General features: G+C 37.2%; 4 protein-coding genes across 8 annotated transcripts in view; 1 reads left to right on the top strand and 3 right to left on the bottom strand.

Annotated features, from left to right (window-relative positions):
• Window positions 1-1326: 1326 nt before the first annotated feature.
• LOC124645475 lies at window positions 1327-8184 on the bottom strand. The gene is made up of 4 exons (XM_047185290.1): window positions 8170-8184; window positions 7334-7591; window positions 4214-4460; window positions 1327-1361 (listed from the first exon to the last, which is right to left on the bottom strand). Exons 1-4 carry the CDS (start codon window positions 8182-8184, stop codon window positions 1327-1329), a joined length of 555 nt encoding a protein of 184 aa, XP_047041246.1.
• Window positions 8185-9374: 1190 nt separating this feature from the next.
• LOC124645024 (protein angel homolog 1-like) lies at window positions 9375-19701 on the bottom strand. 5 transcript variants are annotated; one of them, XM_047184763.1, is made up of 10 exons: window positions 19653-19701; window positions 17420-17701; window positions 17168-17307; window positions 16685-16842; window positions 16435-16599; window positions 14445-14656; window positions 12685-12774; window positions 12357-12477; window positions 11402-11607; window positions 9375-11004 (listed from the first exon to the last, which is right to left on the bottom strand). In XM_047184763.1, exons 2-10 carry the CDS (start codon window positions 17476-17478, stop codon window positions 10851-10853), a joined length of 1305 nt encoding a protein of 434 aa, XP_047040719.1. In that variant the 5' UTR covers window positions 17479-17701; window positions 19653-19701; the 3' UTR covers window positions 9375-10850. The 5 variants fall into 5 exon arrangements, with proteins under 5 accessions (XP_047040719.1, XP_047040716.1, XP_047040714.1 ...); XM_047184760.1 differs by having other exon boundaries at window positions 17420-17915; window positions 19653-19695; XM_047184758.1 differs by having other exon boundaries at window positions 17420-17915; window positions 19554-19690.
• Window positions 19702-21429: 1728 nt separating this feature from the next.
• LOC124645303 lies at window positions 21430-23406 on the bottom strand. The gene is made up of 2 exons (XM_047185102.1): window positions 23124-23406; window positions 21430-23032 (listed from the first exon to the last, which is right to left on the bottom strand). The coding sequence occupies exon 2, from the start codon at window positions 22493-22495 to the stop codon at window positions 21497-21499; it is 999 nt and encodes a 332-aa protein (XP_047041058.1). The 5' UTR covers window positions 22496-23032; window positions 23124-23406; the 3' UTR covers window positions 21430-21496.
• Window positions 23407-23478: 72 nt separating this feature from the next.
• LOC124645235 (vacuolar protein sorting-associated protein 13B) overlaps window positions 23479-26449 on the top strand; it is a 76881-nt gene continuing 73910 nt past the window's right edge. The window contains exon 1 of the mRNA XM_047185026.1: window positions 23479-23605. The gene's annotated coding sequence lies outside the window, so the exon portion shown is untranslated. The remainder of the gene's footprint in view (window positions 23606-26449) is intronic.

Below are 26449 nucleotides of genomic sequence, written 5' to 3'. Positions count from 1 at the left end.
ATAGGTATACCCACCCATGGAGATCAAAATGACTAGTGGAGATGTCATAAAGAAAAATGTAATGGACGCACTCAGAGACATTTATGGTTATTTAAGCCATTCCTTTTTGAAGAATTTCTTTGACAATCCGTCACTGAGGAGTGACTTAAGTAATCATTTAAATGTCTCTGGGTGTGGGGTTAAGGATGTAGCGCGACAAAACACAGGTGTTCGGGAAACGAGGAACGTTACTAGCTCCGTTATTAACGTTACACGATTTCATCACGAATCAATCAAGGCCAATCTTTAACAGATTGGTTTTCATTTGACAAGTAACCCGAATGCCTCGTTTGTTCGGTAAAGCTTTGGTTTCCTAGGAAAGCGGTGCCGTCATATAGCGGCCGTAATACAGCGGTGAATGACGTCACCAGAACGTTGTCTATGTAAACAAAATGGGGCGGTTTCCTAGAGAGCGGTAACTGACGCCGTAACTTCAAAAAGCGGTGCCGCCATTTGCATGACGGCCGTCTTGACGGTGTCAGATAGTTTGGTGAACGTTTTATTGAAAGCGGTGAAACTTTTTTAATACGTAGTTGTGTTTTTTTTTCGGAACAACGTCAAAAATTTGTTACAACTCTTGGAGCAGCGAGGACGACGAAATTTTAATAGATTTCGTTCGTAACCACGAAGCAATATATAATATAAAAAGTAAAGATTATAGAAAAAGTCAACTAAAACAGAATTGGTGTCATGAAATTTGAGAAATATTAAATAAAACAGGTTAGTAAGTATGATACAACTAACAAAAAGTTCATGACGGTGTGTTAAAACGGCCGTGGAACTTTCCGCATGTCATCACCGTAAAGACGACCGTCTATTTGCGTCCGTAATATGACGGCCGCTATATGACGGCACCGCTTTCCTAGGAAACCCAAGCTTTACTGATCACGCCTACCGTACGTTACTTGCCCCACAAGATGGCGCCTAAGCTACCTCCCTTACGACATCTCCGCTATCTTTCCTTCTTCCCTGGGTTTACCTATGAGATAATTAGGTACTGCATAAAATTATATTGGAATACAAAACGTAAAATTATATAATATAATAATTATATAATAAACAAGTAATTTTATTGGTTTATTGCTAGCCTAATAGCTTAATGTAACGCTCTACAAAAATGTAAAAATAATACATTCACATATCTGTCTACTAGCTAATATATTAAGTACCTACCTTTTAAACAAGCTTTATATCAATATCTTCAGTTTATTCTCTTTGGGACAGTCGTAATTCAAGAATTTTTATTACTAAATTGAGCTTTTCCATTTTTCTATCGTAATAAAACTGCTAATCTGCCACAGCGTCACGTGCTAGCTTTTCACCTGAAATTAAAAAAAAATATTCCTTTAAGAACGTCAAAGTAAATTTCCTCAATATACTGATAACTAGTACAAGCTTCAATGATTACAGTTTTAACCACCAGTGGTGGATCTATCATAGTGGGTACTGCGGGTATGCCCACAAATCGAATTTGTTTGTCTACTTCATAAGGTACTTGCTCTATGTATTCCCCATTTCCTTATGTGGGTATCGCTTTGTGGATTTTTAAAGACTTTCACAAAGCAGCCCGGAGCCTGGAAGTTGGTAAATGAGTCACCCGTGCATCGGAGAGCACGTTAATGTCGGTCCTGCGCCTGATCTCTCTCCGGTCGTGTCGGATTGCAGTCCCATCGGGCTATGAGAGTGAAGGAATAGTGAGTGCACCTGTGTCTGCGCAAATGCTCGTGCACTATAATATGTCCTGTGCTGGCTGATCTCGTTATATGAGAACAGCCGCCGTGGCCGAAATCGGCCGTGGACGCCTTTATCATTATTCATTACTACACCTGGAACAACTTGTGGCTAAGTCAAAGCAGCGCGGATCAATCAGTCATAAGGTTAAGGAACGGTTGGGTCATATAAACATTAACCATCTTACCACAAAAACTTTTAAACGTCAGTTTAAGACTTGTCTAAAAAAATGTCCGATTATGACGTTGAAATAAGGTCCATTTTGCAGCCACAATTTTTTTAGACAAGTCTTAGACACATGTTTAAGTTTTTGTAGTAAGACCATTAAAGATTGGTAGGTAAATAATTAGCTCCGGGTTTATTTCATCTTTCGGGATTAATCATAATTATATAATACTTTTAAACTTTTAAACTTTAAGAATTATATAATACTAGCTTGCGCTCGCGGCTTCGCCCGCGTGGTGTGTTGGTAAAAAGTAGCCTTTGTGTTAATCCAGAGTTTCACCTATCTACATACCAAATTTCAACCAAATCGGTCCAGCCATTTTTGCGTGAAAGAATAACAAACATACATCCATACATTCTCAAAAACTTTCACATCTATACTAATATATATTATAAAGCTGAAGAGTTTGTTTGTTTGTTTGAACTCGCTAATCTCAGGAACTACTGGTCAGATTTGAAAATTTCTTTCAGTGTTAGATAGTCCATTTATCGAGGAAGGCTATAGGCTACTTTTTATCCCGGTACGGGAAGAAGTTCCCACGGGATGCGGGTGAAACCGCTAGCAGAAGCTAGTTTATAATAGTAGTAGGAAGTAGGATTAGTAGGATATTAGTAGGAAGCAGGATAAGCCAAACTTTGTGTGGATAGTTTCGATCACCACCACCACCTATAAAAGCGAGGACTTAGTTGCGTTCGGTCTAAAGTCCGGTTAAACAGTACACGCCTCCTAGGCTAAACTGCGAGATGCCATACCAAAAATAGCCTTCGGTCTCATTTGCTTCTTGGTCGTCGAGTAAAAAGTTGGTTGGCGCCGATGCTTTAAGACTGTTTTTTTTGCTTATCTTGATTTCTCCCATTAATTTATTGTATTGAATTGTGTTGTAGAATTAACCGTTGTTTACGTTTTTGAATTATTCTCGGTTATAGTGAATCACTGTTAATTTTAGTCGATTTGTAATTAAAACTACATAAGTTTGTTGTGATCTGTCTTTTTTATGTACTCATTTTTTTCTGCACACGATTTGAACTACAACAACTATAACTACAACATTTATACAGGGTTACTGGTAAGTAGACCGCATCCGTTCATGAGGTGATAGTATAGGTCAATACGGACAAATTTGACCATGGCATACACTGGACAAAACTTAACCCGTTTCAAGATAATCGAATTTCAAGACCTTTTCTTTACGAGTCGTCTAGGTACACGTATACATTTTTATTATTAGTTAAAAGTCTCGTTTTTACGGATTTTTGTGTATTTTGTGCCTTTTTGGATAGCTAGATAAATGTAGATGTTTCTTAAGTATTCTGCACAAAAAAATGAAGAGTAATATTTTTGAGAAAATAGCTACTAAAAAAGTAATTGCTGTTCGCTATAATTTCCTCTGTGATTTGTACAGTTCTATGGTTTGTAATTATGAAGTGATTCATCTTCTATCCAAAAACACACAAAAATCCACAAAAACGAGACTTTTGACTAATAATGAAAATTTATACGTGTACCTAGACGACTGATCTTGAAATTCGATTATCTTGAAACGGGTCAACTTTTGTCCAGTGTATGCCATGGTCAAATTTGTCCGTATTGACCTATACTATCACCTCCTGAAAGGATGCGGTCCGTAGGTGCGGGCGTAGGTGGCGCTGGCATCAGATCAGCTAGCTACACTTAAATCTTCCTATTCTCTCGAATTTTGTTAAAAAACAAAAACTGTTCACTATTTTTTATTTAACAATAAGAGACAGGCGCCGCGGAACACTTACTATTCTGGGGCCCGATTCTCCTAATTTTACTTAAGCGACATACGATTCACATTCTACTGAGATCCAATCACGACTCAATTACGATTGAAGCGTTGTGGCATTCAGCTATTTTTTCTTTGAAATAAACGTTTTTATCCTTTTCTGTCATTTAATAATGAATCATTTTGTCTACAAATGATTAACGATTGCAATATGATTGTAGAGCAAACTACCGTATAATAGACCAAAATCACCAAAATGGCGGTCCAATCGCAAACCAATCGAATGTCGTTGGAATACGATTGGTCTTATATTAGTAGCAGAATGCCCGATATGGTTGAAACTGCTATTGCTATTTAATTCAATTTTGACATTATTAATTTAGGAGAATCGGGCCCCTGATAAGTGGAGAAGCGTTCGGACTGCCTATCGTTTAAGTAACTCGTTATAGATACAGGAATATTAACGATACCTTTGATTGGTGATTCAGTTACTTGATGGTCTTTTGCAATATGACAGGTCTCTTCCGGGGTAATGTTGTCTTCCAAGCCATTACCAGTTTCACCCAAATCACCCACAATAAGCTGTCTATCGGCGCTACCTTCACCCACGAATGGGGCAACAAATCTTGTGCGTGAAGGCCGCAATGGACCGGTCACGTTATCCAAGAGCTCATTAGACGTATTGAAGCCTGGTTTACCACCACCACCACCAGCAGTCTAGACAAGTTTTAACAATCTGTAAAATATATAATACGAAAACATTGTCCTATCAGCAGTATATATCGTTTCACCTGCTCCCTTTGAGAACTACTTCCATGTCTCCTTCCAAACCTATGCCTAGATCATAAAAATTCATCTCGATCAGTCAGCCGTTCACCCGTTTCATCGTTAAAGCCCAACAAACACACTTTCGAATTTATATTATTAGTAAGGATCGACGATAGATTAGGTCTACACTATGGTTGTGACAAATAAATAACTATAGTTTCCGTCCGCGGTTTCACCTGTATGGATAACATTTTGTTAATGTGTTATTCTCATGAATAAGTGAATAACTTCCGCCCGCTGTTTCACCAACGTCCCGAGATAACCGCTTCCAGTAGCTGGGTGATAACAAAGACTATCCTGTGCCCTACTCCCGGGTCTAAGCCACTGCCCCTCTAATTTACAGCTTAAACACTGTAACTGTTCTTGTGTTATAAGTAGTGTAACTTACACGATTTCCTTTTATTTACCTATAGAACAGTGGTTCCCAAACTTATTTTGTCTACTGCCCACTTTGAAAATAAATATTTTTTTAGCGCCCCCATTTTTTAGGGTTCCGTACCCAAAGGGCAAAACGGGACCCTATTGTTTTCGCTCCTCTGTCCATCTGTCCGTCTGTCTCATAAACCGTGATAGTTAGAGAGTTGAAATTTTCACAGATGTTGTATTTCTGTTGCCGCTATAACAACAAATACTGAAAACTAGAATAAAATAAATATTTTGGGGGGCTCCCATACAACAAACATGATTTTTTGCTAATTTTTGCTCTGGTATGGAACCCTTCGTGCGCGAGTCCGACTCGCACTTGGCCGGTTTGATAACAAAGACTATCCTGTGCCCTACTCCCGGGCCTAAGCCACTGCCCCTCTAATTTACAGCTTAAACACTGTAACTGTTCTTGTGTTATAAGTAGTGTAACTTACAGTGGGTTGCCAAATTATTAGGGACACTTAAGTTTTTTGTCGATTTCTCACGTTGGATGCACTTGACTGCAGTTTTGAGTGGTGTAGGTGTTACAGAAATGTTTTATTTATGTTTGCCTGTTCTTTACTCTTTATATTATAAGTGGTTTTTGAGATTTCGATGGTTGGATTATTTTCTAAATTTTTTTAAGTTAAGTGAGTGCTACAGTTTGCTGGAGACGTGTGATAGTGAAAGACGAATTTAAAATTTTAGACAAAAATTATTTCAATATTAGTGCCTGAAAATTATTTTAAATGTAAGTATTACTATTTAATATTCATGAAATTTTATTTCACGTGCACATATTGCAATATTTTTATTTTTTCATATTTTTTTTGGCTTTCAGCATGGGAAGAGGTTGTGATTTGACTCCGAAAAAGAAAAGCGAAATTAAAACGCTTCTGAAACACACCAAGCACTCTCAAAGACAGATAGCAGATATTGCTGGTGTTTCTAAGTCAGCAGTCAACTAAATAAAAATTTCTTTGGACCTGGATCAGCCAATAGCACCTCAAAGAAAAGGTCATTGCGGACGAAAACGCATCACAACTCCGCGTACTGACCGGAAAATACGCGATATCTGTTTAGATAACAGGAAAAAAAGTGCTGGATTGTTAACCCAGATGGTTCAGGAGTCTGGAATAATGATATCCAAGAGAACCGTGCAGCGTAGGTTAGCAGAGGAAGGCCTGACAGGACATCGTCCTGCTAAGAAACCCAGGCTGACAGAGGCCATGAAAAAGAAACGTCTAGCCTGGGCTCGTGAGCACCGGCATAAGACAATCGAGGACTGGAGTAAGGTCAGATAGTGTCCATATTTATAGTTGACTAAATTAAGAACGCATAAATAAAAAATATAAACAACTTTAAATTTTTTTCAGGTGTGTTTCTCTGATGAGTCATCCTTTGAGGTTTTAGCCGACAAGAGCAGTTTTGTGCGACGACGCCCAGGTGAAAAATACCACCCTGACTGCATTGTTGAGAGGGTTAAACACCCAGTTAAGGTAATGGTGTGGTCTGTCATAAGTGCCAAAGGGGTTGGGCGCCTCTACATCGTCCAGGGAACCATGAAACAAGACCAGTACAAGCAAGTTTTACAAACTCGCCTGTTGCCCACACTTGAAGAATGGTTTCCAGACGCTGAAGAATTCATGTTTATGCACGATTCAGCACCATGCCATAAAGCCAGGAGCATAACCAAGTTCCTGGCCGACCACAACATCCCAGTACTGCCTTGGCCTGGAAATTCACCTGACATGAACCCCATAGAAAATCTATGGGAGATCACCAAGGCTGAAATAGCCAAGGAGAACATAACCACCAAGGTTAGACTGATCGAAAAGCTTATTAATGTGTGGCACCATAACCCAAAAATAAAACAAAGTGCAAAAAACTGCATAGAAAGTATGCCCAGGCGTATAGCAGCAGTCATTGAGGCGAAAGGCAACGTCACAAAATATTAACTATTTTTTCTGCATGTACATTTATTTATTTATAATTTTTTATTTTTGTTATTTTATTCTTAAATATTTTTTACATCATTCTTAAATAGTTGTGTTATCATATTAAAGCTTTTACTATGTCAAAAAGTGTGTTTTTATAATTAATTTAAACCAAATACTTTACCAATACCGTGTATTTGTAACTGTCCCTAATAATTTGGCAACCCACTGTACACGATTTCCTTTTATTTACATATAGATAACTATAGAAGATATTACTAGTTTCTTAATAAAATCAGCAGTTTTTACATGAAATAGAAACAAACATCCGTACTTTTACTTTTATAATAGAGATATTGGTAGGGTTTCATTGCTAATTTTGTAGGTAACCATTAAATCATCAAAACTACTATTATGTACCTTTAAATTATTCAACTGTATTCGAGGTGATCTTTTACCAGCCCTTTTTTTTAAATCGTCCCATTTTAATTTCAACTGTTCTTTGATCAAAGTTACTGACTTAGATCTGGCATTGAATTCGTGCGCCAAAGATGTCCAAGCATCGTCTTTAGTTCGGTTCGTGGTGGCGTTAGTTTCTTTGCTTCTAATTATAGGGTTTCTCTCTATCAGGTCAACCAGCAACGACACATCGTAATGGGACATGACTTTCTCCATTTTCTACAAGCGAACCACAACTGTTTAGTTTAGTGCTTAGGAACATCAGCACTCAAATCAGCATCTGGTACACTACCTGCATGGTGTCTAAGGCTGATTTTACAATAACGCTGACCATGCGCTGACCATCAACGCCGACGGCCAAAAGTACCTATATGAAACTCTACGAAGCGTTTTGACGCGCAGCTGTCAGCGCAGACGATGTTCAGACAAACTACGCGCATAGCTGTCAGCGCCGATGGTCAGTGTGACTGTAAAACCGGCCTAAATACAGCAGAAGCTGTGAGCCTTCGAAACTGTCAGCAGCCTTGGACACCACGGCTTGTCACCACAGCGCAGGCTGCTTTGCACGGCATCAAATAATTCATTGCCCTCTTGTTGCCGTCGGCATTCCAGCCGTATTAAAACACAGTGGTGGTAGCCAGACGATGGCAAGAGGCCAGACGGTATGTCATTATTCCCGTGAAAGATGGGTAGGTCTTTACTACGGGACCCACACTAACCCACCTTCCAGGCTCGGTGCGATGTGCTGGTTCCGCTGCTGCGGCTGCAGAGAACCTCAAACGGCGCAAATATAGTACCCTGGTGGTAACCATGTTTAAGGTTGAACGCTCGGGCCGTGGGGTTCAAGTGCTCATCTACTTTCAAAAGATCTGGCGAATCCATCATCCGGAAAATGTCGATATGACGTCACTGTTCCTCTTCGTACATACAGTTTTTATTGTTTGAAATATGTTTACCTACTTAATAAAGTTACTTTCAATATTTAATTGTGGTCAACTTGTCCGTAGTTTCATAGTGACACTCCATACGCAGCAAGGCACTCACAAAGTCTAAGTATGTGTCAAAAAAAAAAATCGAAGGCCTGGGGACTATTATCAACTCTGCAAGATGTTGATATAGATAAGTTTGTTTACTTATTTAGGTAAAAACCATGAATATTCTAGCTTTAAATACCTACTATTGTGTGCGTTACATTTTCATGAGTGAGCAGCTGAAATTGGTTATCATGTTCATTAATTTTCCTGAATCTATATTAGCGTGTTAAAAAGCTGAACTTATTTCGTTTAGATTCGCTAATCTCTGGAACTTCCGGACTGATCAAAATGAAGCGCTCTATATGCGTTGTAACTTCTGTCTAGCGGATTATGCGCTGATGTGCTTTCGTAAGTATGCAAGAACGTGTAAGCTATGTAAACCTACACATGATACTTTTTTAAACGCAACGCTTACAAGCAACTTGAATGATGTTTTCAAACTAGCGAATTATTTTGATCTATTTAGCAAATAATTCTAGACATACATTTATGATCACACTACCGTATCAAGTATGCTTTACGTATTTATTTATTTATTTATTGGGGACAAAAAACAGTTACATGTTATAATAGTACAATACAATTATCTTAAAAAAAAAATGGTAAACATATAACCCACACCAATGTCCACGAATTAACAAAATTGTATAAAAAGAAAGAGAACAGAAGCGTGACTATACAGTACTTTTACTTAAGTTTACAGAAAGAAGAAGAAGAAAAATCGCTACTGTTTATTGTGAGATAAGTTGTCTAGGAGTTCAATGGCCATTACTTTAAATTTTTGATGGGAAAGTGAAAAGATGTCTATGTCCATAAAATGTGTGTAGTATGCGCATATTCCAGCGGTTTCACCACAGACTCGACATCCCGAAGCTCTAGAGACTACCAGCGTACCACTTTTCTTAAAGGTAGCTGAAAATGGGGAACTATGGCCATATCAACGATCAAACTAAATAAAACCGAGAATATAGAAAAAAATATTCATTTATTCTTTCCATCACATAAAAATCTATAAAATAAAACAATGCAATATATTACAATTACGTTAAGTTAATCCAATCCCCGTCCGCGTTATAGTTCAAATAGTTTAAAATCGACGTGTAATCATATTCACGGGACAGATGAACTGGTAATGAACCGTTGTCAGAATAAATTAGTTTTTTACTATGACTTGTTCACGACAAAGTTTCGTATTTTTCTGAACCTAAGGTTGTTATGAATACTAACATTTTTAAACGAATCTAGATAAAGTTAGCAAATTAATAAAGACCATATCACGTAAAGGTGACAAAGCGGAGCGGAAAAGCTTTTAAAGAATATAATATCTCCGCTCAAGGATAATTTGTGATGTCTAAGTGAGCAGAGATGACATGTTTGAATACCGAAATTCAGATTTTTTCCGTTCCGCTCTGCTTTGGTTGACGTTGGGCTTAAGAGCTGAAGAGGGCTCTAAATTATGACAATTATGTACCTAGTCTATGTCTAATTTACTATTAAACATGTCCAGAATCAATCAACTTTCTAACCAGACAGTGAGATATGACCAACTGGGTCCTAATTATGATAAAAGTCATGACATCACTCGGCATGTGCAAACTTGTCTGTGATAATTAATCGGATGTCAATTGAAAATACGTCTTACCAGTAATCAATCGGGCAAGGGGCGTGACCACATGGTATTCTTAAATTACTACATACATATTAGTTTTAATACAGATATAAATAATTATTTCAACCAGCTCGGGAGAGATTATTTCGTTTAAGAGAAGATATAATAAATAAGTCATTAACAAATCCAAGACACTACTTAAGCGATGTCAAATGTTATTGTTAGTCAGAGGTACGCAGCACAGTACGACAATCGACAAATACACTAACAGGACGAGTACGTATTCGCATCCGCAGTAAAACAGCGAGACTAAATAAATTCAAAAGGAGACAATTCTTTATGCGAACCAAAAAACCAAACTTTTATTGATCATTTTTGGTATTTCAAAAGCAATCATTTTAATGTAAGCATGATAACAAGGACATTTTATCCGTGGCGTGGAAAGCCGAATTTCAGCCATGGTTTAAGCAGTGTCGCACAGCAATCATCGAATTTTGGTGGGGAGAACAATAATGATCCACTTTTTTTCTATATTCAAAAATGCATTATTTGTGCTAATAATAAGAATGAATACCGTAAAAACCGAATAAACGTTTGCCTTTACGCATGCCGTTTGTAGTTTCTGCCACCAGAGAAAATCAATATGCTAAGGGCCTATTTCCCAAACAAAAAGAATTGTCTCCTTCTCTGGTCAAGACATCTTACAAAAACTATATGTACTTTCTATTGCATCGTAGTGTTACTCGATTAATTTTCGCCGAGTTGCGAGTCGCGAATACAATCGATGCTTATCAATAATCGTAGAATATTCTAGTCCGGAGTTGTTTTGTGTAAGTTATAGAGTGGACTTGTACGGCTTGAGTTCGAAGACGGCAGCCAGGGCCAGGTGGTCGGAGCCATACACCTCGTTGGGCAGGCGGCCGAGCACTTCGCACTCGGTCTCGGTAGGTAACCGCAGGCGTTCCACCACCTTCAATGCACTGCAACAACTGAAATGAAATGAAATATTATATTAATGATATCGTCGTATAATAACGCGTGTGACTCTAGGCGCACGCGAATGGTGAAAACTTGTGAAGATGCCCCTGAAATGTCGACTTCGCTAAAAGCTATGAAGTTTGTGGTGCTAAAATCCTAGCGTATTTTCATGTTTTTTATACTTTTGTTTATTTGTGAACAGTGTTGTGGGCTAGAATATTGTTAATTTTAATTATGCATGTTTTTATTTCTGCTGTATATTGTGTATTCTGGCTGTTTGCTGTTCCTATGTAATAAAATAAAATAAATAAATATCATGACGATATCCTTCTGTGTAACACGTCAATACAAATTTTGTAACTTTGCTATGGTTTCAAAGGAACATACATACGCCGTTTTATAACTTACCTAAAATAAATATAGTCGACGGTAACCCAGTAGTCTTGGAAGGTGGTGGCAACGCACTGTCCATCACTTTTGAAGGAGCTGTAAACTGAGCCCAAGTTGAGCGAGTGTCCGATCACGCTGCTGTTAAACATCGAACTGAACTGTTCCGTGAGGGCGGAGTACCCGCACGACTCCGCCTCCTCCATACTATACTCCGAGTTGTATATCTGTAAAATTATTCATAACTATTATAATTTTATAGGCCCGGTTTCACTGGCTGCCTACAAAGTGTCGTTATCTGATAATTAATGCTGTATGCCAGATAAGGGCTGGTTAAATATAAGTAATTTCTGCCAGATAGAGACCTGTGAATCAAAACTACAATCTAGCAGAGGCGCCGGTGAAACTGGCCATTAGAGTTGTATATTTGAAGCGTACCGCAATAGATATAGATACAAAAGACCTTTTTTTTACTGACTAATGTCAAATCAATGTGCCTATATAGTTAGACACTCATTCTAGTAAAAGATGGACCATAAAACATGCTTAGTCATTAAAAGCTGGTGTTTTGAGGGAAAGCCCGTGTTGCCTATTAAAAACTTTGAACATTAGCTTTGAGTATTTTAGGGCTGAAGGTAGTGTCATGATTTAACTGTTACTGTTACAGCCTTCTTATCGTCCCACTACTGGGCACAGGCCTCCTCTCACACGGAGAAGGACTGAGCATTCACCACGCTTGTCCAGGTTTCCTTTCCCTTCACCTTTTTATCAACCATTGGTGTCCAAGATATACTTAGAAAGTACATACAAACTTAGAAAAGTTGCATTGGTAATTGCCTGACCTGGAATCGAACCCATACCCACATACTCGAGAGGTTGGTTCTTTACCCATTCGGCCACCACGACTTCTTATGATTTAACTATAGATATCATGATTATAGCTTAACATCGCCATTGAGGGCACTGATAAACTTGCCTTAATATTGCTGAATTTAGTGTCTATCCCCTGCTGTCTGTTCAGGATCACAGAGAGGTGTTGGCAGTTGTCCGTCACTCCTATGCGTCTCCAGTCAGAATTATCTCGGTAAGGACTTGCGCTGTTAAACAATGTGAATTTCATTAAAGTGGGATTGTTGCATGGGATTACCGCTCTTTGATGCTTAAAATTAAATATCATTTTTATGTCAGTCAAAGTTTAACTTGAAAACTTGACTGATACAAGTAATGGCAATGTTACTAAAAAATATGTGACCAATATCTTTAATGTTAGATTAGAAAGAAAATATAACGAGCTCGAAACATACCTAACATGTCCTCTATCTAACAGTTTTATAACAGCGCTGTCTGGCGTTGAATTCAAGTCTCCCGTCATTATAATAGGATGATGTCCTGATCTGAAACAGAGAACAATACAAAATAAAAGCCTCATTTCTATGACTGTCTAGTAAGACTTCGTGAACTATGTCTTTCTTTATTATCAATTATAGACTACCTGCTATATGGTTATTTCCTTTTTCTCTCAATCCATCCGAAGGTTGTCTGTAAGAGGTAAGACGGGCGGGCGGTCTTATCGCTAAAAGCGATCTCTATCTATTTTGTCACCTAAACTTTCGAATAGTTTATGTTTTTTTGTAACTTTAAATTGGTTTACATAATCTTTTTATATATGTTACAGCCAAAGTAATAAGTCCGCATATTATACATATTACAATAATACAATTTGGATAAAGTGATAATTGACACAGAATTAATCACATTAACTAGCAATTTTATATAATATCTCCATAGACTTAGATAATGTAATAAAACAAGTAGGTAAAGATTATTATTTCATGTTAACTAACTAAAGTGCCTGGTAGCTGACCTTAATATAATTGGAAAAAGGCTAGTTAGCACAGTGCACCCCATAATAGTAGCGAAAAGTCCTCTCTTTGAAATATGGCTCGGGCCACTGTACCGACGGCCCGGAGTGTGCCCTGCTCGGGAAGGGCACCGCCGTCCCTCGTCGGGGCAGTCGGCAGCGGCGACCTCTCGCGCCCGGCCCTGGTTCAAGCCAAGGTCCGGGGCGAGAGGTACTGGGATGCCATCGTCTCCTTCTGTGTGGTCGAGAGACGACTCCCAGCCACCGTAGATGTGGGCCTGTGCGATAAGTTCGGGTGCCTTATCGGCCTTCCGTCTCCTGGGAGACACGGACCCGTCTCGGCGGTGCGCGTTGTTCAACGCGTGGGTTTATGCCACTAACAGTCTGACCTCACGCTGCACTCTCACGCTCACGCTTTCTGAGTCCCTCACGCTGCTCTCCCACAGTGGGAGGAATCATTTGATGATTTATCATAAAAAGAGTCGATAATAACTTGAGCCGTTTCTAAGAATTAGTAAGTAGTCAGGCGATTATATCATATTTATTACTTTGGCTAACTTTGACCAGCTATTATGAATTAGATCCAGATAAAGTGATTAATCTATCACACTGTCTAGTCAATTTGGGTATTATATACAATGACCAGTCATTATGTATAATATATATTTAATCACTTTGGCTGTAATATATATACAAATTAATTGCTGTTCGTTAGTCTGACTAAAACTCGAGAATGGCTGAACCGATTTGGCTTTTATTGATTTTAAAATTTTTATACAGGTAAAGGGAAAGTTTAACCAGTACAAGGTTGCTGGGTCAGCTAATAAATACCTAACACAAGGGAACATGATTTTTGTTGCATGAAATATTACGACTAATATTGTACAATTTTGGGTGTATATTCACCACAAATATTACAGAAATAGTTTGTATCATTTTTACAGTCATTTCGCAACTTAGAAATAGTAAAAATTATATACTTTTTTAATAAAATGCTCCGTTTTATGAAATTTAAGTTCGAAAATATAGCCAATACCTGTATCTCAAAAACTAAAGCTGTTAGAAAAAAAATGTGGGTAGATTTGAAATCAGCGACCTCAAATTAGAACTAATCAACAGTCATAAAATTACATGCAACAAAAAAAAAGTCTTATTTTGTTCCGTTGCGTAATATACGTCTATAATTAAAATATTTTGACTTACTCTCTCCCGTTATCATAGTAAGCGAAACGGTCGATCTCAGCCAGGAAGACCTGCATCTGTGCCAGTCTGACATCTGTCCTCTTAGGGTTGTACAGCAGATGTGTGGTGGCAACGACGACGGGCGAACCTGGGAGCTCAAGAGGCAGCAACTTCACTATTATTCCAATGTTATCCCGGTTCAAGATCGGGAGCTCTGGTTGGTAGAACTCCACCTGCAAAAAGGATATAGTCTTGTTAGTAATTGCTTTGATATCATTTTACCATTATGTGCAGGAGAGACAAGCGTGAACTCAGACAAGAGCCGTTTACAAACACAATTTTAATTAAATGGGTAAGTTACAGGACTACAGTGACAGCAAAATAATCCCTTCTCAGTTTAAGTTTACGCTATCGAAAGTATTCAGAACTATGTCATTAATTTGATCTCAATAGCTCAATCCAAATCGCATTTTTCGCAAGTATAATGTGTACAATAGTTTTATACATTCGGAATGTAGATTAGGGATTAAACATCCTTTTTTTCTTTCTTTAATTCTTTATTTTGTGCAGGAAAACAAAAAACGTCAGCAAAGCCGCGGGCACAGACTATTTATTTGTATTGATGGTTCTCAACAATCGCAAATATACTTAACGTAATTCGCAAAAATAGCCACAAGTAATGTGTAAAACTTCTTGTTCATTTCAAGTGCACCACTTCTCGAGAAGTCCTTTATGCCACAGCGAAAATAATATGCATTTTATTATACTCATATCGTCATTCAGCGCACAAATGTACAAAAAAAAGTTGATATAGTTCGCATCTCGCTTATTTTTATTGCTTTTAAGTGGCATTTTAGACACAAGAACAAAAATGTGTATAAATAGCATTGCAGGTTCCAAAAAAAAAAAACAATACGCATAGCAAAACATACAACAGTAGTACCTACGCAATATTTCATTAGCAGACAGCGATTACATTCATATTTAAATTCATAATTCTCGAGCATGAGCATGTAAGTAGGTAAGTAGTTTCAACGTTAGTGTCTTTATATCGCTCTATAAGTACATATTCGTATGGATATTGCAGTCGACATCTTGACAATAGCCCTAATATAAAAAGAAAGCCGACTTTTGACCAATTTATTCATTTAGTTAAGTGTTTATTTGGTATCAGCAACATTGACTTGGTTTATTAAGTACCAGTGGTTTTAAAGCAGTTTCACTCGCATCCCGTAGGATCTACTGCCCGTACCCGGGTTTGATATGTTAATGATTACTAAAGTCGGAACCCTGGGGAACACCATTTTTTGCTCTCTTTTATGCTAGTATAGATAAATAGGCCAGCCGACCAAGCGCTTACTGGGACACGACGACTTTTCCTCTATTATTTTGTTACTTGACATTTATTTATTCTATAGACAGTATTTAGTGGCAAGGACACATCAGAGTGTCAATTCTGAAGGTCATGATTGAATTTGAAGCTGCCGAGAGTTTGAGGAAAACACACAATGGGGCAGACTTCCTCGTGAACTATGACTCCACACGATAATAATAGGATAAGCGATAGAATACAGGCACATCGATTGTTTGCTATGTCTGTATTTTATCATTAGTATTCATTTATTACTATTTCTATTCACTAACATTAGTTCTTGTTAACGACGGGTTCCAATTAGCTCAATTATAGGTATGGCCTAGGCTCACCCTATCCTATGCCTAAGGATTACTATAGGTATACTACTTATAATGATTAATCTGTGAAATACGCATTTACGTATATGGATAAGATTTTTCTCTCCTTCCCGGATAGAAGAATGAATGTTAAAAACGGTCCACACGATCGCGAGCAGCAGCTGCCATAATAATAAGAGAGTACTTCGTATTTACCGTCCATCCCTCACTCACACACAGTCGATATACGACGTAGGATGCAACGGTTTTCACAACCACGATGTTATAAAATATAGTAAACAGATAGTAACTATGTTTGGTGACATTTATAACAACTTACACTAAGATGATCCTTGAGTTCAAACTTGGACTGTTTGAAGTAGATGGCGCACCCGTCCTGCCTGTGCCCCGTCTTTTGTTTGAACACGCCGAAGTATCCTATCCGCTCGAACTGCGAGTAGAAACTTTCTACGTGAGACGCTTGTACTTCTTGGAAGCATAATATCTGAAACACGAAAGTATTAAAGTTAGATTTTTCGTTGGAAATCATAGAATTCAGTCAAATAAATAACAATTGCAAAACATATTACATCAGGTGCCAATTTGGTGATTTCATCGTAGAGACGCGCAGCCCTGGCCTTCCACTTCAGATCGCGCGGCGAGCAGTCGGTATATAAGTACGGGTGGCACTCTAGTAGGTACTGGGCGAGCACGTTGTAAGATAACACTTTGAACTTCACTGATGGACCTGCGGAAACAAGCACCTTCATAAAATATTTAACCGAGACTATAGCACATCTACAACCTATTCACCTATTTACTGTGCCTATACAGGGGCAATGACCTCTTGGGAAAAAGCATATTTAGTTGTGAATACATAGATATTAAGTAAGGCATACACACTATATAATTTACCTATATGCTGTCGAAAAATATCCAGTTTAACAATATTACTGTTTTTTAAATAATATTAAGATACAACAAAAAAACTAGAGAAAGCTTTTATTACAGATAGCTTTTATTTTCCTCCAAAAAGTTTTATTTGCGCCAAGCGTACTAGAAATATTACGTACCCTGTCTGCATTCCCAACTGTTGCCTACTGTTTCCCACGCTCGAAAGTCCGGTGGTATGTTGAGCGGAGGCCTCCTGCCTTCAGCCGAGGTCGCTGCTGCGTCCATCTGCCGATGCCACTCCTCAGTACTTTCTGATGAACTGCACAAATTACAAGTAAACTAAGTTACTTATTTATTTTTTGAGGTGTGATACATTTATATAGAATAGTCTTATAAACTATGTTAGCTAAAACAAATAAGAAATAACTTACACATCAAATGTTCCTCCATAACTAGCATGATTAATGGAAGGTTGCAATGGATCACTCATTGGCTTATGTCTCTTATTACACTCATTGGAATTCAAAGGCGGTATCTTGATCTTCACTCGTTTCTTCCCGTGGCCGTGTTGTCGCAGTTGTAGGCTCGAGTGGAACTGTGCTGTCAGTTTTATATCCACGCACTCCGTACCACATGTCTTCCGTTTACAATTCAAATGCGAGAAACGTCTCACATGTGCCTTGTTAACCTTCTCACATGTAAACGCTAAATATCTGTAAAAACTATTTGTCAATTTCAGCATAGCTTTCTATGAAAATTTATTACATTTATATGAATCATATTTGAATTTTCAAACTAGCCTAGCTACATTAAGTTCGATAAGAGTGCTTTGTACATGCATTACTAATATCCTTGGTACACCTCTGTTAAACTTAAAATTTTTAATTATTGCTGACATGGAATTTGCTCTGTTGTTAGTTTTGCATCCTGAAACAAAATCATTACATCTTTAAATATTCTTAGGTGTAGAGTTTCCCCAGCTAGCTGACATAATGCTAAAACATTCGACAGTAACAGCAACTCCTTGTATGAAAGTATCGGTAGATGACATGCAAAATATGTATTGAATGAGCATTGCTTGAAACAAATTAGAAAGCAAACTAATTTCTGTTTTAATGTTATGTTTTTCTATCCTGGGGTAATAACCACATTTATTTTGAATAGATTACTACAAAGTAACTTTAATATATTATCAACTAGCAGTTTTCCCGGGGTTTTACTGGCATCCTGTAGGTAGTACTGTCCATACCAACAGTCCCAACAATAACAATATTTTTTGTATCAGTTTAGTAGTTTTGGAGCATTTAAGGTGCAAACAAAAAAAATCCTTTTTATTATATTAGAATAAGGACTAATAAAAGCCAGCCTGAAAGTTTATCACTTTTTCTGAGGCTAAGGCAAAAATCTAACAACATAATTATAATATGTTTTACATATTAATTGAAAAAATTGGTAAAATATTGATTACTAGTGAGAACAAATGCAACAAGGTTGTTGATGAATCATTAAATAGCTTTTAAAATGAATGTTAATTTGAGACAGCCCGCAGACTGTGCACATGCTTTAATGACTGTAATTTGCATACTGCAAGTTTTTAATATTGTAAATAGACTCTTCTCATTTATGGTGACTCTTTGGACTGTAAAAGTGATTTATATAAAACCTTGGCAAATGCTTGGCTCAAAATAAGAATGATCTTGCTTTAAATGAAATATTTTAAATAATATTTTAAATGAAAAAGATACTAAGTTTCTTTGCTACACTTTCTCAGGGAAACAGCAGAACTGATTGAGACAAAATTTTGCATGGAGACATGATGCATAGATTGGCTACTTTCATCCAGGTGCAAGAAAAATCTCCCTCTGGATATAAACTAATATAATTTTCAAGCCAGTCAATTATGGTGCCATCTCCTAGGTATGCAACAGACGTCAGTCATACTTCACACGTCATAAATTCCCATATTTTAGCAGGCGAGGAAGAAAGCGCGCGTCATTCGTATGGGCTGTCACAAACCTTGGCAAAGTACCTTTAAAATGTACTCATAGTAAAGAACTCACAAGGGAAATGTATCTTTAAGTTTCTAACATTTTTTTTTGCTTTAAGCTGTTGCCTAGGCCTTGTTGCTATGAGATTCTTATAAGATCTAATAGGAAGTAATCTATTAGTTTGGGAGATAAGAAAACAAGATTTAGCGCAAAAATTAAATAACGTAATAATCAACCAACACATTGCAAAATTTTGTTATTTGTGGTAATGTAATTAGAACCACTTACAGCAAGCATACTGGTTTTAACCGATCTATTTGGTGGGTAAGATAACAGTTTCTAAGCTTGAAAAAACAAACGTTGACACACCCGTTATAAAGCGTAGTTTATTCAATATTATATACAATTAAATTTGTCATTAAAAAACGTAATACCCAACAGCGCAATAATCTATTATATAACTATATTTTGTCAAATACAACACAAAACAAATGGTTGGAAATGCGACAAAACATTGCAACAATGGCAACATATTTTAACCTTATTATCTATAATTATGTGAACAAAATTGACTTACATGCATACAAACAAAACCATAGCATTTAGCGTTTAATGGTAAAGAGCAAAAACCATGACGGACAACTAAAATCTACTGTAAAAATACATTTTTACTGACCCATCGACCTTTCATATCGTGTCGTGTCTCTCATCTGTCAATTCCATCCAGTTCACAGATAAAACAATAAAGCTGTCAGAAAATTACCAAAGAAAATAAAGTTCCTCGAAGATGTCAATCAAGAATGTTCAGCCGTGTGGGCATGTGGGTCTCCAAAAAATTATAGTTCCCAAGACAATGATAGAAGACATTGCACCCATTGCATGATGACTGAGCCTTTGCCAAAATGCAAAGGTTAAAAAACCTCGTCCGTTAAAAAAAAGTCCTTTACGTAGCTTGGTTCAAGAAAGTCAGACATCTGGACAAATTGTTTTCAAAATCTCTTGTTTAAAAACTAGAAGTCGTAAGAAACATCGATATTTTGTAATAAAACCACTAAGGCATGTTATCTCTGGTCCTACTTAAGTGCCTTGTAGCTTCTTGCCCACTGACCTCTATATTTATCACTGGACAGACTGTTGTCAACGTGCTTTTGTGCCCGTTTGATAATCGCCATTTTGGCGCTGTTAAGCCCCCAGTACACGTTGGCCTGTGTTGGGCCAAGCTTTGCGATGCACAAATGTAAGCCACGATCAAATGGTGTTTACACATTGGCGCATGGCTCATTCCTGCCTGGCAAACCACTTGCGATGGACGTCGAAGTAATAAAGGCTTCGGCTATTTATTTGTACACTACTATATATATTTATATTATACTACACTACTATATATATTTATATTATACTACACTACTATATTAACTACTATATTTATTTTTACACGCAACACAAAAGTGTAACATTGGCCGAATGTGTAAACACAACACGCCAAGCTGGGCCACGATTCCTTTGATGTGTGCCCAAAAAACCGACAACTCGCCGAATGCGCGCCAACCTTGACAAATGTCCGCCAACCTGCACCAATACCCCGTGTACACATTGGTGATGGCGTGTATTGGCCGCACTTGGGCCAACGTGTACTGGGGCCTTTAGACGTAGCGAGTGTCCGTGGTACTAAAATTATTTTACAGTGAACCAATGAACAAACACTTCTCTCACAGCCATTTAAAATTATACGTCAAAATTAGTTCTGTGGACACTCGCTTAAACGATATTGGCGCTTCAAATGGGCACAAAAAAATTGCTGTCAAACTTACGGAACAGCCGGTCCAGTGGTAAATATAGAGGTCAGTGTTCTTGCCACACTGTATGTTTGACAGCCAGTCAGCCAGCCTAGAGTCTGGCCAACGAAAGCTGTCCAAGAAAAAAGGCGGCAATTTTAAAAAATCAAGAGCTGACAACCCCGGCTATACGCTGCTTAAACGGAGTTGATACTTGTTATTTATAGCGATATTTATATCAGTGTTTCATATCAGAACATTACGACTGTAATAACATTATTTAAAAACCGGCCAAGTGCGAGTCGGACTCGCGCTCGTAGAGTTCCGTACCATCCAAACTATTATTCTATAAACATACATATATTTATATATAGATATCGAGCAAAAATGAGTATGGGAGCCCCCCGAAATATTTATTTTATTCTAGTTTTCAGTATTTGTTGGTATAGCGGCAACAGAAATACATCATCCGTGAAAATTTCAACTCTCTAACTATCACGGTCCATGAGATACAGCCTGGTGACAGACGGACGGACGGACGGACAGAGGAGCGAAAACAATAAGGTCCCGTTTTACCCTTTGGGTACGAAACCCTAAAAATGCCATAGCATAGCCAGGGTATGGCATTTTTTAACTTCTGCATGCATTGAAGTCCACAGGGATGAATTAAAAAAAAAGTTATTACAAAACGTTTATTCGATGGAATAGATAGCACCGATACAACTATATCAACACAATGAAGGAGTTAGGAGTCATAATTGAAATCGGATTCCAAGTACTCTACACCTGATATTATAGAATTGGCTTCACTGCTACTGCTAGTGCCTCCAACATTTATTATGAAGGGTTCAAGTTCGGTATCAATAAGACGATCCCTTAATTTGTATTGCTCTTCAACATGAAGTACATGATCGGTGTACTTCTTCCAGTCATTGGCCGTTATTGATGCAAAACATTCTTTTATTAAATTTTGCATTTCCGACCCTGGTATACCTATATTTCTACTTGCCACTTTTCTCTTTGCCTCACTCCATACAAGCTCAATGGCGTTGAGGTCGCAATGATACGGTGGCAGCAACAAAATTTCGTGATTCAAGATATGACTGTATTTTTTTAGGGCTTCTTCTGCTTCGTAAATAACTGCAGGTTTATTATCTTTCACTAGACACATTAGTTCTGATTTCGTATGATATTCTTCAAAATGAATATTATTCTCTTGAAGCCATATACGGAGATTAGATTTAGAATCAGACATAGTAGGGGGTTTGTTCACTTGTTTTACATGATAACTTGCATTGTCCATCACAAGTACGCTGGGTTTTGTGAGATTTGGTAGCAACATTTCTTCAAACCATTTCATGAAGTTGGTAGAATTCATATCATCATGGTAGTCAGCTGATTTGGATTTTGTACTAAATACCAATAATGCGCCTGGCACGAATCCTTCCTCCGATCCCGCATGCACAATGATATGCCTTTTACCCGATGAAATTTTTGTTGTGACACCACTTGTTGAAGGTCCTTGCCACGATTTTTTGACTTTATAGTTCTGATGTACATATGTCTCATCAAGGTAAATAATCTGTTTACCTTCTAGTCTCTTTTGATGTATTGTTCTCAAGAATCTGTGTCTCCATGCTGCAATTTCATATTTTTCTGTGAGTAAAGCCCGTTCATTTTTATTGTTTTGGAAGTCAAATCCGTTCTTATGTAAAACATTTCTAAGGGTTTCACGACATCCCATAAATCCAATTGCTTCCTTCAGTTCATTGTGCAGGCTTCTCAGTGTTGGGACTTGTTTTTTTACTGCATAAAATGAGTTTATTTTGTTTCTTATAGCAGAAATGTCAAAATTATCCAAATTAGAAACTGTTGCTGAATGTGGACGTTTTTTTCCTGGAGTATCCCACTGTCCTTGATTTTTAGACCCTTCAATTTTAATTCTTCTTAAGGTCTTCACACTTATATCTGAAAAGAACAAGTACAAAAATTGTGTAAGAGTATAATAATACCATAATACCCATAAGACCAATAATATATAAAAAACAAAAAAAAAACATTTGGTTTAAGACATTTTTTTCTCAAAGCATAGATCTTATAAGTTGACTGATAAATCTATAATTTTTTAATTAATGTAGTGAACCTGTCATTGAAGATATTTTTTCTAAGTACTGTGTTTCACTTGCAAACATTTCATTATTTTCGAGAGTTTTCAATTTCTTTACTGTTTCCGCAATTGTAAGTTTTGTTTCCTCGTTGCCGTTGTCCCCGTTAATATTATCTGAAAAGTAGATACACCGTGAAAACTATTGCGTTTTTTGCAAATAAGTCAAAAGTATCAAGATGTTTCAATGGAAATTCAAAAAACTAACCTAAAAGTGAAATGATTGAATCCAGTCGTCGTATTTTCTCTGCAAATTTCTGATTCAAATCACTTTGTAGGTCTTTATATTTGTCAATCATAGTAAATAGAAGCTTTCTCGTCGAACTTTTGATTGTTTTCGGCATTATTTTACACAAAACCAATGAAAATAGGATGAAATAAAATAACAAACCGACTTTATTAAGAAACGTCAATGGGACAATTTTGACAGTTCTAAAATATTGCCATATCAAAACTTTAGAAATTAATTCGTGGTCAGCTTTCGTTGGCCAGACTCTAGCACCTATTTGAAGTATCTGTGATTTGAAGTTCATCACCACAGATAGAAAAAACTGAAGTGCGGTGTTTATTTTGCTTTTTTGAAAACACGGTAAATATTTAGTACATACAAAGTTAAATTTCTGTAAAATTACATGCTAAAAGAAATAATTGAATAACGTTTTCCAATATAAGCTTTATCGCTGAATATATGTAAGTTTTTCTATTTGTATATTACTTCCGGCGATTTGTGCATGTTTATTTATTTATCCACGTACTACTCTTGAATTTCCTTCTCTGGACAGTTCCTTATCATAAGAACTTATCGAAAACGATTTCGGTGACTAACAATGAACTGTACTAAACGAGAAATTAAGATATTTTTTTATTATAGCTCCTACGATTTGGGATAGAAGTTGGATTAGTTTGAGGAAACTGAAACAACGCTTTTCACCATACAAATCATCAATTTCAAATCGATTTAATTAATATAACATCTAAATCATATATTTTTACTAGATTTACATATTGTAAATCTTTTGTTATATAGATTAGTTGCAGTTACATCAATCAATTGTCGATTAGCAGTGAATAAATCAATTTAGTGTTTATCTCATTCAAGATCTTGGTTACATTATGTCAGACAGTGATATGACTAATTACAACTGTTTCCCAACAATAAAGTGGAGATAATTATTCAGCCCACAGTTCAACAAACCTGTGATAATGTAGACAACAGGAATAGAACCTTCTTCAAGTGACCATGACTCATTATGTCAGTAACACATAACAGCTATAAAAACACATACAACAAAAATGATTGCTGCAATACCTATAATCTGGGATCTATATAAGTGCAGTTCAACCTGCCAGCGATCATGTTTAGAATGCTGTTGGAGCTAAGCTACTGAGAATAACCAGACATCTCTAACTATATGAAACAATAGATAGACTCACTTGCCAGTTCAAAGTTTATTTTTACTTTTAATGTAAATGCTGAATGATGTCTACAAAAAACCTTTCCTACACTTTATTATCTGGTATTATAGTCTAGTCTAGCCAGTCGGGGCCACATTGTGGGGTTTGATGAGTTTGTACCCTAAAACCACTGTACCAATTTGAAAAAGTCCATATTGCTGTGAATCTACATTATCCTGAATAGCATAGGCTATATATTATCAGGGTACAAGAAGTAGTTCCTATGAGGCACTAGGGAAACTATGGCAAAACAACCACTTTTATATAGTTATAATGTGGTCTGCAGAGCAATTGTAATATATCCTAATTTTAAGATTATAAAGTGTTGTTCCTTTTTAGAGAGAAATAAATTATCTTGAACCAATGTAATTGAATAGGCCTTAATTTAGAAGTATACAACTCATTTATTTTAATTTATTTATTTATTTATTTATTCTAGGAAGGCTTACAGGCTAATAACACGACAAGATGGTAACAATAGTTTAACACATTGCTAATAACAAGCCCCCACATATAGGCTAGCTAACATACAATAAGACTCAATCGCATACAATAGATAATAACATAATATTTTATGCATCGAAAAAAGATTTGGCCAGTAAACGCCTTGCTGTGCCTGCACTTGTGCTAAACAGATCTATATTCAAATCTAGTGGTATTGCGTTAAAGCTCCGAGCTGCCCTTAGTAGAAAAGTGTTACGTCTGTAGTTTGTCCTTGCAAAAGGTGCCTGTAACAGTGGTCGCTGACGGAGTCCACCCAGGTTTGTTTTCAACGACAAGTTCGCTAAAAGTTCAGGACAATCAACTGTACTATTAGCGATATTCAATAACATACATATGTCATTAATATAACGTCTAGTTTCCAACGGAAGAAAACGATACCTTTTACAGCGATGTGAGTAATTTTCAGACCATTGTTTTGGCTTGAAGTCCAGATATCGTAAGAATTTCTTTTGGATACCCTCAATACGAGACGTGTAGATCCCGTATTGAGGGTTCCAAACCTGTGAGGCATACTCCAGGTGGCTGCGTACAAAGGAACAGTATAAGATCTTAACAGGTTTAAGAGTATGGAAGTCTGCTGTGTTTCTAATTATGAATCCTAGTGCTTTCGCCGCTTTCTTTACAATAACGTCTATATGTTGATCAAATAAGAGCTTGCTATCTTGTATTATTCCTAAATCTCTTATGCTGCTAACTTTATTAATATTTTGGTGGTAAAGTTTGAATCCCGCATTTACTATTGTTTTTCGCCGAGAGAAGGTTATATGAAAACATTTGGACACGTTAAGTTGTAACCTATTACGTTTACAGTATTCCTCAAATCGTTCAAGATCCGATTGAAGGCATTTGACATCTTCTAGGTCTCGCACAACTTTATGTATTTTCATGTCATCTGCGTACATTAGGACATAGGAGTGTCTGAAGCAGAGTTTAACGTCTGCAATGAATATTGTGAATAGAAGAGGTCCCAAAATGGATCCTTGTGGTACTCCTGAAGGTATAGCAACCCAATCTGAACTATAACCCCGAAGCACCACGGCTTGAGTGCGATTTTCTATATAAGAAGTGAACCAGCGGTATAAACTACCGTGTATACCGGCTCTCATTAGCTTATCCTGTAGTACCCTGTGATCTATGCGATCGAAGCACTTGCTAAAATCGGTATACATTACATCTACCTGTCCCTGCTGCTCCATGCCTTTAGTGATATATTCATGCGAAAGAATTAAGTTAGATGTAGTAGACCGATTTCTGATGAAGCCGTGCTGCTCTTCACCAAATTTGCATTTTAATGCAGTGTATACACTATTATGTACAATCCGCTCGAGCACTTTAGCAATCAAACATATTTTGGAAATAGGGCGATAGTTGGCAATATCTGTCTTGTCGCCTTTTTTAAAAACTGGTGTTACAAAGGCTGACTTCCATATACCCTATAGGGTATAGGTAGACTATACCTTCCGCAAGCGATCGTTCGAATAGAATGCATATTGGGATGGTAATACTCTTTGCACAGTTTACAATAAAAATAGGAGATAACTGATCAGGCCCGCCCGCCTTGGATAGGTCCAGGGA

Source organism: Helicoverpa zea, chromosome 31 (assembly GCF_022581195.2).
Source record: "Helicoverpa zea isolate HzStark_Cry1AcR chromosome 31, ilHelZeax1.1, whole genome shotgun sequence".
In the NCBI taxonomy this organism is placed as follows: Eukaryota; Metazoa; Arthropoda; class Insecta; order Lepidoptera; family Noctuidae; genus Helicoverpa; species Helicoverpa zea.
Note: the sequence above shows the minus strand (reverse complement) of the source record. Positions and strands in the feature narration are given on the sequence as shown.

What these genes read in the sequence shown, in the direction of transcription:
- LOC124645475 (XM_047185290.1), bottom strand. An exon ending in TACAGTTGAATAATTTAAAG is followed by an intron (nt 4,461 to 7,333) that starts GTACATAATAGT and finishes AAACTTGTCTAG; the next exon opens with ACTGCTGGTGGTGGTGGTGG. An exon ending in AACTGAATCACCAATCAAAG is followed by an intron (nt 1,362 to 4,213) that starts GTATCGTTAATA and finishes TTTTAATTTCAG; the next exon opens with GTGAAAAGCTAGCACGTGAC.
- LOC124645024 (XM_047184760.1), bottom strand. Translation starts at nt 17,730, where the DNA reads ATGCTGAAATTGACAAATAGTTTTTACAGATATTTAGCGTTTACATGT. An exon ending in TATGGAGGAACATTTGATGT is followed by an intron (nt 17,308 to 17,419) that starts GTAAGTTATTTC and finishes TAATTTGTGCAG; the next exon opens with TTCATCAGAAAGTACTGAGG. An exon ending in CAGTTGGGAATGCAGACAGG is followed by an intron (nt 16,843 to 17,167) that starts GTACGTAATATT and finishes TTGTTTCCGCAG; the next exon opens with GTCCATCAGTGAAGTTCAAA.
- LOC124645303 (XM_047185102.1), bottom strand. Translation starts at nt 22,495, where the DNA reads ATGGGATGTCGTGAAACCCTTAGAAATGTTTTACATAAGAACGGATTT.